Below are 13,095 nucleotides of genomic sequence, written 5' to 3'. Positions count from 1 at the left end.
TAACGTTCCATTAAATGCAGGACCTACAGTAATACAGTATATCTGGTATTGGCAACATAACAGGCTGTGTATCAATTACAGACATTAAGCATCAAATAAATAAGGAAAATGTGTTTTGTAACACATTAACTTGACATCCATGATGCATGAATATTTCATGTTGTTGTTATCAAATCTACCTCTCTAATTTCTTAGAAAATAAAAGCTAGAAAACAGAGGCAATAGTCAGACACCAGATGCTTTGGACATATGCACCACCCCATGACATGACACCAGCACTCTGGCATTAATAAGTCATTACCACACTGCACTTCCTAGTTTCTCCCAATCTAAACCACATCAGCATGTTCTTACACACACGTGCACGTGCACGTACACACACACACACACACACACGCACACACACACACACACACACTTTTCCTTCTAAAACAAATTACAAGTATACACTGATGGATCATGTCAACCAGTGTCAAATATTTGAATATAATCTCTAATGATGTCAGAACGGTTTACTAACACAGGAATTATGACCTGGGTGTCTCACTCCTACTCTCATCACTGTCTACACTGCTATGACTGAGAGCCTAACCATAACATTCTAACCATAACATTCTAATTATAAGCATTCCATTCTAACCATAACATTCTAATTCTAACCATGACATTCTAACCCTGACATTCTACTCAGATTATACAATCAATATGACAGGCAGCATATCCCCTGTAGCAGTGTGGTTAGTATACTGTATATGTTGCTAGCCGCCAGGAAATCTTTCATTATCCCTAATAGCTTAATGAAATACAAGAATAATGATCCCCTTTAAGCTGATTAAGTGCTTTAGCAGTGTTTTAAAGCTCCCTTCAAGATACATCCGATTGTCGGGGAGGGATGGCTGAGTGGAGATTTAAATAGTGTTTGAGCGAAGCGGCGGATTTAGCATCTAACGGGTTTGGAAGCCAGCTGGATTTTCTTAAATCAACCCAAACGCCCACACAGGCTAGAGATCCTTGTCCGTCATCACACCCATCAGAGGAATGATGGGTTTCCTTCAACCACACAGAGGTTCACATCAGAAACTATATCAAGGGAAAACTCACCACAATACAGCTAATTTCTTCTCGGCTACTGTTGCTGAGTGACTTGTAAAGTTCTTTAACCTCATGGCATATCTTCAAAAGCAGAAAAGACAAAAACATAAATCAATTAATTAATTAATTTCAGTTCAAATAACAAAATGAGAGGATGACTCAATGTCCATAAAGCCAGGGAAGCATCCATAAAACCAGGAAAGCATCCATAAAGCCATTGGAGCATACATAAAGCCAGGGGAGCATACATAAAGCCAGGGGAGCATACATAAAGCCAGGGGAGCATACATAAAGCCAGGGGAGCATACATAAAGCCAGGGGAGCATACATAAAGCCAGGGGAGCATACATAAAGCCAGGGGAGCATACATTAAGCCAGGGGAGCATACATAAAGCCAGGGGAGCATACATAAAGCCAGGGGAGCATACATAAATGGGGGCGGCAGGTAGCCTAGTTGTTAGCGCATTGGGCCAGTAACCGAAAGGTTGCTAGATCGAATTCCCGAGCTGCCAAGGTAAAACATCTGTCGTTCTGCCCCTGAACAAGGCAGTTAACCCACTGTTCCTAGGCTGTCATTGTAAATAAGAATTTGTTCTTAACTGAATTGCCTAGTTAAATAAAGGTTAAATAAAAAAAATTATAAAGCCAGGGGAACATCCATAAAGCCAGGGGAGCATTCATAGAGCCAGGGGAGCATCCATAAAGCCAGGGGAACATCCAAAAAGCCAGGGGAACATCCATAAAGCCAGGGGAGCATTCATAGAGCCAGGGGAGCATCCATAAAGCCAGGGGAGCATCCATAAAACCAGGAAAGCATACATAAAGCCAGGGGAGCATCCATAAAGCCAGGTGGGCATCCATAAAGCCAGGGGAACATCCATAAAATCAGGAAAGCATCCATAAAGCCAGGGGAGCATACATAAAGCCAGGGGAACATCCAAAAAGCCAGGGGAACATCCATAAAGCCAGGGGAGCATTCATAGAGCCAGGGGAGCATCCATAAAGTCAGGGGAACATTCATAAAACCAGGGGAGCATCCATAAAGCCAGGGGAGCATCCATAAAGCCAGGGGAGCATCCATAAAGCCAGGGGAGCATCCATAAAGCCAGGGGAGCATCCATAACGCCAGGGGAGCATTCATAAAGCCAGGGGAGCATACATAAAGCAGGGGAGCATCCATAAAGCCAGGGGAGCATCCATAAAGCCAGGGGAGCATCCATAAAGCCAGGGGAGCATCCATAAAGCCAGGGGAGCATTCATAGAGCCAGGGGAGCATCCATAAAGCCAGGGGAGCATCCATAAAGCCAGGGGAGCATCCATAAAGCCAGGGGAGCATTCATAAAGCCAGGGGAGCATACATAAAGCCAGGGGAGCACCCATAAAGCCAGGGGAGCATCCATAAAGCCAGGGGAGCATTCATAAAGCCAGGGGAGCATACATAAAGCCAGGGGAGCATACATAAAGCCAGGGAAGCATCCATAAAGCCAGGGGAGCATCCATAAAGCCAGGGGAGCGTCCATAAAGCCAGGGGAGCATCCATAGAGCCAGGGGAGCATCCATAAAGCCAGGGGAGCATTCATAGAGCCAGGGGAGCATCCATAAAGCCAGGGGAGCATACATAAAGCCAGGGGAGCATCCATAAAGCCAGGGGAGCATCCATAAAGCCAGGGGAGCATTCATAAAACTGCCGGCCTTGTGTCATTTTCTGTGTCTAATCGTTTTTGAAGAAAATATTTCAATCACCGGTGCATGAATCCCTGGGTCATATGAGGAGTTACAAGGTCCATCTATTTTCATTTTCACTGCCATTAATAAAATGAGATCCGCTAATTGCCTTGACTTGTGGGGTAGACTGGAGCAGGGCTGGATATAATGATGCTCATTTTCACTGAGGGCAGGTGGGGATTGCTGGCCTGAGTGGGGGTGGGAGTGGGAGGGAGGGACACATTGGTGGAGACACAAACCTGATGAGTTCAACTGTCTCAGAGTACATAGTGTATGGAGACTTGGCCTCCAGTGGGTCCCGTTCCATGGCGTTGCCACATTCTATGAACGACAGCGCCCCATCAGCGTAGTTAACAGCTTTGCCATACTTCTCCATCTGTGAAGAAACGACGGAGACATCGAATCTGATCCGCATTAGAGTCACAACACTACAGGGCCACAAAATATTCTCCACACATGAATTATTTTCCAATGCCTCAGAGTTCTTGTGAAAACAGATATTAAGCTGATTTAATCAGAAGGAAAAATAACTATGCTACATTAATGTTTGGGAAACAGAACATTCTTTTAATCTTCTTCAATTTTCTTGATTACATTACTAAAAATACAAACTCACAAAGACCCAAAACACAAAACCAAAGAGCCTATGACAAATAAGAAGCTCATGAGCACACAAGTGTAAAATAAAATATATTTACACACCACTCTCCACTGAAAGCACCTCTCAAGCAGGTTCTATCCATTTCAAGTAAGCCACTTTTACTACATACCGACCGGGCTGGTGAAAGATTCATTACAGCTCAACGATTACTGTCATGTAACAAGGGCAATCAATTCCCTTCATTTTGTATTCATGGATGACTTTACCTCGCAGATCAGATTTATGGCCAAGTGGATGTAACTTCCGATAAAGGACAATGTCTGGGGAGATAATTGCTAGAATCCAATTATTAGGGCACTATGAGTGTGTTGGTAAATCACGTCCGCTGCCTGGGCTCAAGGCCCTCTCTGAGGACATTGAAGAGGTGTGAAAGAGACAGATCCCACAGCCTCACTTCAAAAAGACTACAGATCTCCACAAGGGCTCTCCTCTGTACATCTAGCAACATTCTTCAGATAGGCCCCGTGTCTGTATGTCTGTCTGTCTGTTATTAAGACCAGTGGTTGTCTGTCAGTTATTAAGACCAGTGTCTCTCTTATTAAGACCAGTGTCTGTCTCTTATTAAGACCAATGTCTGTCTGTCTGTCTCTTAATAAGACCAGTGTCTTTATGTTTGTTATTAAGACCAGTGTCTGTCTGTCTGTCTCTTAATAAGACCCGTGGCTGTCTGTTATTAAGACAAGTGTCTGTCTGTTTGTTATTAAGATCACTGTCGGTCTGTTTGTTATTAAGAACAGTGTCTGTCTGTTATTAAGACCAGTGTCTGTTTGTTATTAAGACCTGTGTCTGTTTGTTATTAAGACCAGTGTCTGTTTGTTATTAAGACCTGTGTCTGTTTGTTATTAAGACCAGTGTCTGTTTGTTATTAAGAACAGTGTCTGTCTGTTATTAAGACCAGGGTCTGTCTGTCTGTTGTTAAAACCTCTTGGTGTTAGGGGGCAGTATTTTCATTTTTGAAAAAAAAACGTTCTTGTTTTAAACGGGATATTTTGTCAGGAAAAGATGCTAGAATATGCATATAATTGACAGATTTGAATAGAAAACACTCGAACGTTTCCAAAACTGTAAAGATATTGTCTGTGAGTATAGCAGAACTGATGTTGCAGGCGAAAGCCTGAGAAAAATCCAATCCGGAAGTGCCCCAGGTTTTGAAAGTGCTGCGTTCCAATGACTCCCTATATGGCTGTGAATGTACCATCAACGAGCTTACGCTTTCTACGTATTCCCCAAGGTGTCTACAGCATTGTGACGTAGTTTTACGCATTTCTGTTGAAGAATAGCCGTATGGGGGCACATTGCGTAAGTGGTCACATGGTGGCTCCGAGAGAGATTCTCGCGTAAAGTGCAGAGGTAGCCATTACTCCAATCGGTCCTAGAGAAAAAGGAATTGTCCCAGATGGATATATTATCGAATAGATATTAGAAAAACACCTTGAGGATGGATTCTAAACAACGTTTGCCATGTTTCTGTCGATATTATGGAGCCAATTTTGAATATTTTTCGGCGTTGTGGTGACCGCAATTTCCGGGCGATTTCTCAGCCAAACGTGAAGAACAAACAGAGCTATTTCACCTACAAAAATAATATTTTGGGAAAAAATGAACTTTGGCTGTCTACCTGGGAGTCTCGTGAGTGAAAACATCCGAAGTTCATCAAAGGTAAACGATTTAATCTGATTGCTTTTCTGATTTCCGTGACAAGTTTGCCTGCTGCTAGCAAGGCATAATGCTATGCTAGGCTATGATAAACTTACACAAATGCTTGTCTAGCGTTGGCTGTAAAGCATATTTTGAAAATCTGAGATGACAGGGTGATTAACAAAAGGCTAAGCTGTGTTCCAATATATTTCACTTGTGATTTTCATGATTAGGAACATTTTCTAGGAAGATTTATGTCCGTTGCGTTATGCTAATTAGTGTCAGATGATGATAACGGTCCCGTTCACGGGCTGGGCGTCACTACAGGTTAAGACCAGTGTCAGTCTGTCTGTATATTAATACCAGTGTCAGTCTGTCTATTATTAATGTTAGGGAAGCTGCGAATTTTCGCAGCTTTTTGTTAAAAATCGCGCAACATTTCAGCGCCCTGCTATTCATGCCAGGAATATAGTATATGCATATGATTAGTATGTGTGGATAGAAAACACTCAGACGTTTCTAAAACTGGTTAAATCACGGCTGTGACTATAACAGAACGTGCGTTTCATCGAAAAGTGCAGGAAAATCTGATCACTGAAAATGGAAATAAATATCCATGCGCCACTTCCAGGAATTGTTAAAGGTGAACCGGATTAAATGAGGTCGAGGTTGCAGTACCTACAGCTTCCACACGATGTCTAGAGTATTGTCATTTGCTTCGGCTTTGTTTCTTGGTCAAACCGACACAAGGGAGCCGATTTCCTCCGGTCTCCGACCGGATGTTTTGGTTGAGATTTCTCCGGACATTATTTCCAGCGTGTACTAATACCTAAAGTTGCATTACAAAAGTATTTCGAAGTGTTTTGTGAAAGTTTATCGTCGACTTTTTTAATTTAAAAAAATGACGTTACGTTAGAAAACGCTATTTTTTTCCGTTGTTCACACAGTATTCATAGATCGATATCTAGGCTATATATGGACCGATTTAATCGAAAAAAAGACCCAAAATGATGTTTATTGGACATCTAGGAGTGCCAAGAAAGAAGCTCGTCAAAGGTAATGAATGTTTTATATTTTATTTCTGCGTTTTGAGTAGCCCCCGGCTATCGCAAAATCTGTCGTTAGGTGACGTTGCTGTATTCTGGGGGATACATGCTATCAGATAATAGCTTCTCATGCTTTTGCCGAAAAGCATTTTACAAATCTGACTTGGTGGATAGATTCACAACGAGTGTAGCTTTAATTCAGTACATTGTATGTTCATTTTAATGAAAGTTTGAGTTTTATCAACCACTATAGGTGGCGCTCTTGAACATTTCCGCTGATTGATGTTCCCACCACGGGACCACGGCCCTAACAAGTTTTAAGACCAGTGTCTGGCTGAGACAATGTCAAAAAAAATATTCTCTACCAAAGTAAATGCTGTATTAAATGGTTTTAATACATTTTGCGGTGGCTAATAAAACAACAGCTTACCAGTGCATCTGCTTTGTGCTTCAGTTTCTTGGCTTCCTGCATGTAGTAGTCTGCAGTGTGAACTCTGTGGAGAACACATGCATTGAGAATATGTCAGTCATGTCAGTTATGTTGGAAATATAAATCTGTTTGCAGTTGTGTGACTGCCTGGATTGCTTAAGGATAATATTTTCCTCCAAATGCTGAATATGTTTCATTTTGAATTATCAATATAGAGGAACTCGACTTTGTAATCACATCCCACACATACGTCAACTTCCCTGGGTTCTGTTCTGTTCCATTTTAATCATGTTTGAGACTTAAATTAGTACATACATCATGTCATTCAATCTGTCAGTACATCATGTCATTCAATCTGTCAGTACATCATGTCATTCAATCTGTCAGTACATCATGCCATTCAATCTGTCAGTACATCATGGAATTCAATCTGTCAGTACATCATGTCATTCAATCTGACAGTACATCATGTCATTTGATCTGTCAGTACATCATGTCATTCAATCTGTCAGTACATCATGTCATTCAATCTGTCAGTACATCAAGTCATTCAATCTGTCAGTACATCATGTCATTCAATCTGTCAGTACATCAAGTCATTTGATCTGTCAGTACATCATGTCATTCAATCTGTCAGTACATCATGTCATTTGATCTGTCAGTACATCATGTCATTCAATCTGTCAGTACATCATGTCATTCAATCTGTCAGTACATTATGTCATTCAAATCTGTCAGTACATCATGTCAATTTGTCAGTACGTCATGTCATTCAATCTGTCAGTACATCATGTCATTTGATCTGTCAGTACATCATGTCATTTGATCTGTCAGTACATCATGTCATTCAATCTGTCAGTACATCATGTCATTCAATCTGTCAGTACATCATGTCATTCAATCTGTCAGTACATCATGTCAATCTGTCAGTACATCATGTCATTCAATCTGTCAGTACATCATGTCATTCAATCTGACAGTACATCATGTCATTTGATCTGTCAGTACATCATGTCATTCAATCTGTCAGTACATCATGTCATTCAATCTGTCAGTACATCATGTCATTCAATCTGTCAGTACATCAAGTCATTCAATCTGTCAGTACATCATGTCATTCAATCTGTCAGTACATCAAGTCATTTGATCTGTCAGTACATCATGTCATTCAATCTGTCAGTACATCATGTCATTTGATCTGTCAGTACATCATGTCATTCAATCTGTCAGTACATCATGTCATTCAATCTGTCAGTACATCATGTCATTTGATCTGTCAGTACATCATGTCATTCAATCTGTCAGTACATCATGTCATTCAATCTGTCAGTACATTATGTCATTCAAATCTGTCAGTACATCATGTCAATCTGTCAGTACATCATGTCAATCTGTCAGTACATCATGTCAATCTGTCAGTACGTCATGTCATTCAATCTGCCAGTATATCATGTCATTCAATCTGTCAGTACAACATGTCATTCAATCTGTCAGTACATCATGTCATTCAAATCTGTCAGTACATCAAGTCATTCAAATCTGTCAGTGCATCATGTCAATCTGTCAGTACGTCATGTCATTCAATCTGTCAGTACATCATGTCATTTGATCTGTCAGTACATCATGTCATTTGATCTGTCAGTACATCATGTCATTTGATCTGTCAGTACATCATGTCATTTGATCTGTCAGTACATCATGTCATTCAATCTGTCAGTACATCATGTCATTCAATCTGTTAGTACATCATGTCATTCAATCTGTCAGTACATCATGTCAATCTGTCAGTACGTCATGTCATTCAATCTGTCAGTACATCATGTCATTTGATCTGTCAGTACATCATGTCATTCAATCTGTCAGTACATCATGTCATTCAATCTGTCAGTAAATCATGTCATTCAATCTGCCAGTATATCATGTCATTCAATCTGCCAGTACATCATGTCATTCAATCTGTCAGTACATCATGTCATTCAATCTGCCAGTACACCATGTCATTCAATCTGTCAGTACATCATGTCATTCAATCTGCCAGTACATCATGTCATTCAATCTGTCAGTACATCAAGTCATTCAAATCTGTCAGTACATCATGTCATTCAATCTTTCAGTGCATCATGTCATTCAATCTGCCAGTACATCATGTCATTCAATCTGTCAGTGCATCATGTCAATCTGTCAGTACGTCATGTCATTCAATCTGTCAGTACATCATGTCATTTGATCTGTCAGTACATCATGTCATTTGATCTGTCAGTACATCATGTCATTCAATCTGTCAGTACATCATGTCATTCAATCTGTCAGTACATCATGTCATTCAATCTGCCAGTACATCATGTCATTAAATCTGTCAGTACATCAAGTCATTCAAATCTGTCAGTGCATCATGTCAATCTGTCAGTACGTCATGTCATTCAATCTGTCAGTACATCATGTCATTTGATCTGTCAGTACATCATGTCATTTGATCTGTCAGTACATCATGCCATTCAATCTGTCAGTACATCATTCAATCTGTCAGTACATCATGTCATTCAATCTGTCAGTACATCATGTCAATCTGTCAGTACATCATGTCATTCAATCTGTCAGTACATCATGTCATTCAATCTGTCAGTACATCATGTCAATCTGTCAGTACATCATGTCATTCAATCTTTCAGTGCATCATGTCATTCAATCTGCCAGTACATCATGTCATTCAATCTGTCAGTGCATCATGTCAATCTGTCAGTACGTCATGTCATTCAATCTGTCAGTACATCATGTCATTTGATCTGTCAGTACATCATGTCATTTGATCTGTCAGTACATCATGTCATTCAATCTGTCAGTACATCATGTCATTCAATCTGTCAGTACATCATGTCATTCAATCTGCCAGTACATCATGTCATTAAATCTGTCAGTACATCAAGTCATTCAAATCTGTCAGTGCATCATGTCAATCTGTCAGTACGTCATGTCATTCAATCTGTCAGTACATCATGTCATTTGATCTGTCAGTACATCATGTCATTTGATCTGTCAGTACATCATGCCATTTGATCTGTCAGTACATCATGTCATTCAATCTGTCAGTACATCATTCAATCTGTCAGTACATCATGTCATTCAATCTGTCAGTACATCATGTCAATCTGTCAGTACATCATGTCATTCAATCTGTCAGTACATCATGTCATTCAATCTGTCAGTGCATCATGTCAATCTGTCAGTATATCATGTCATTCAAATCTGTCAGTACATCATGTCATTCAATCTGTCAGTACATCATGTCATGTCAATCTGTCAGTACGTCATGTCATTCAATCTGTCAGTACATCATGTCATTTGATCTGTCAGTACATCATGTCATTTGATCTGTCAGTACATCATGTCATTCAATCTGTCAGTACATCATGTCATTTGATCTGTCAGTACATCATGGAATTCAATCTGCCAGTACATCATGTCATTCAATCTGTCAGTACATCATGTCATTCAATCTGTCAGTACATCATGTCATTCAATCTGCCAGTACATTATGTCATTCTGTCAGTACATCATGTCAATCTGTCAGTACATCATGTCATTCAATCTGTCAATACATCAAGTCATTCAAATCTGTCAGTGCATCATGTCAATCTGTCAGTACGTCATGTCATTCAATCTGTCAGTACATCATGTCATTCAATCTGCCAGTACATCATGTCATTTGATCTGTCAGTACATCATGTCATTCAATCTGTCAGTACATCATGTCATTCAATCTGCCAGTACATTATGTCATTCAATCTGTCAGTACATCATGTCATTCAATCTGTCAGTACATCATGTCATTTGATCTGTCAGTACATCATGTCAATCTGTCAGTACGTCATGTCATTCAATCTGTCAGTACATCATGTCATTTGATCTGTCAGTACATCATGTCATTTGATCTGTCAGTACATCATGTCATTTGATCTGTCAGTACATCATGTCATTTGATCTGTCAGTACATCATGTCATTCAATCTGTCAGTACATCATGTCATTCAATCTGTCAGTACATCATGTCATTCAATCTGTCAGTACATCATGTCAATCTGTCAGTACGTCATGTCATTCAATCTGTCAGTACATCATGTCATTTGATCTGTCAGTACATCATGTCATTCAATCTGTCAGTACATCATGTCATTCAATCTGTCAGTAAATCATGTCATTCAATCTGCCAGTATATCATGTCATTCAATCTGCCAGTACATCATGTCATTCAATCTGTCAGTACATCATGTCATTCAATCTGCCAGTACACCATGTCATTCAATCTGTCAGTACATCATGTCATTCAATCTGCCAGTACATCATGTCATTCAATCTGTCAGTACATCATGTCATTCAATCTGTCAGTATATCATGTCATTCAATCTGCTAGTACATTATGTCATTCAATCTGTCAGTACATCAAGTCATTCAAATCTGTCAGTACATCATGTCATTCAATCTTTCAGTGCATCATGTCATTCAATCTGCCAGTACATCATGTCATTCAATCTGTCAGTGCATCATGTCAATCTGTCAGTACGTCATGTCATTCAATCTGTCAGTACATCATGTCATTTGATCTGTCAGTACATCATGTCATTCGATCTGTCAGTACATCATGTCATTCAATCTGTCAGTACATCATGTCATTCAATCTGTCAGTACATCATGTCATTCAATCTGCCAGTACATCATGTCATTAAATCTGTCAGTACATCAAGTCATTCAAATCTGTCAGTGCATCATGTCAATCTGTCAGTACGTCATGTCATTCAATCTGTCAGTACATCATGTCATTTGATCTGTCAGTACATCATGTCATTTGATCTGTCAGTACATCATTCAATCTGTCAGTACATCATGTCATTCAATCTGTCAGTACATCATGTCAATCTGTCAGTACATCATGTCATTCAATCTGTCAGTACATCATGTCATTCAATCTGTCAGTGCATCATGTCAATCTGTCAGTATATCATGTCATTCAAATCTGTCAGTACATCATGTCATTCAATCTGTCAGTACATCATGTCATGTCAATCTGTCAGTACGTCATGTCATTCAATCTGTCAGTACATCATGTCATTTGATCTGTCAGTACATCATGTCATTTGATCTGTCAGTACATCATGTCATTCAATCTGTCAGTACATCATGTCATTTGATCTGTCAGTACATCATGGAATTCAATCTGCCAGTACATCATGTCATTCAATCTGTCAGTACATCATGTCATTCAATCTGTCAGTACATCATGTCATTCAATCTGCCAGTACATTATGTCATTCTGTCAGTACATCATGTCAATCTGTCAGTACATCATGTCATTCAATCTGTCAATACATCAAGTCATTCAAATCTGTCAGTGCATCATGTCAATCTGTCAGTACATCATGTCATTCAATCTGCCAGTACATTATGTCATTCAATCTGTCAGTACATCATGTCATTCAATCTGTCAGTACATCATGTCATTTGATCTGTCAGTACATCATGTCAATCTGTCAGTACGTCATGTCATTCAATCTGTCAGTACATCATGTCATTTGATCTGTCAGTACATCATGTCATTTGATCTGTCAGTACATCATGTCATTTGATCTGTCAGTACATCATGTCATTTGATCTGTCAGTACATTATGTCATTCAATCTGCCAGTATATCATGTCATTCAATCTGTCAGTACATCATGTCATTCAATCTTTCAGTGCATCATGTCATTCAATCTGCCAGTATATCAAGTCATTCAAATCTGTCAGTGCATCATGTCAATCTGTCAGTACGTCATGTCATTCAATCTTTCAGTGCATCATGTCATTCAATCTGTCAGTACATCATGTCAATCTGTCAGTACGTCATGTCATTCAATCTGTCAGTACATCATGTCATTTGATCTGTCAGTACATCATGTCATTTGATCTGTCAGTACATCATGTCATTCAATCTGTCAGTACACCAAGTCATTCAAATCTGTCAGTGCATCATGTCAATCTGTCAGTACATCATGTCAATCTGTCAGTACATCATGTCATTCAATCTGTCAGTACATCATGTCATTCAATCTGCCAGTACATTATGTCATTCAATCTGTCAGTATATCAAGTCATTCAAATCTGTCAGTGCATCATGTCAATCTGTCAGTACGTCATGTCATTCAATCTGTCAGTACATCATGTCATTTGATCTGTCAGTACATCATGTCAATCTGTCAGTACATCATGTCATTCAATCTGTCAGTACATCATGTCATTCAATCTGTCAGTGCATCATGTCATTCAATCTGTCAGTACATTATGTCATTCAAATCTGTCAGTACATCATGTCATTCAATCTGCCAGTATATCATGTCATTCAATCTGTCAGTACATCATGTCATTCAATCTGTCAGTGCATCATGTCATTCAATCTGTCAGTACATTATGTCATTCAAATCTGTCAGTACATCATGTCATTCAATCTGTCAGTACATCATGTCATTCAATCTGT

At 39.5% G+C, this 13,095-nt stretch overlaps 1 protein-coding gene across 1 annotated transcript in view; it reads right to left on the bottom strand.

The window, feature by feature from the left end:
* The window catches only part of LOC115129141 (AF4/FMR2 family member 2-like), a 358,350-nt gene that overhangs the window by 23,418 nt on the left and 321,837 nt on the right, over window positions 1-13,095 (bottom strand). The window contains exons 16-18 of the mRNA XM_065018489.1: window positions 6,593-6,656; window positions 3,057-3,193; window positions 1,102-1,173 (exon numbers count right to left, since the gene is read on the bottom strand). Coding sequence (XP_064874561.1) covers window positions 1,102-1,173; window positions 3,057-3,193; window positions 6,593-6,656 — 273 coding nt within the window. The remainder of the gene's footprint in view (window positions 1-1,101; window positions 1,174-3,056; window positions 3,194-6,592; window positions 6,657-13,095) is intronic.

This window comes from Oncorhynchus nerka, linkage group LG5 (genome assembly GCF_034236695.1).
Source record: "Oncorhynchus nerka isolate Pitt River linkage group LG5, Oner_Uvic_2.0, whole genome shotgun sequence".
Classification (NCBI taxonomy): Eukaryota; Metazoa; Chordata; class Actinopteri; order Salmoniformes; family Salmonidae; genus Oncorhynchus; species Oncorhynchus nerka.
This window is presented reverse-complemented; position numbering and strand designations above follow the sequence as displayed.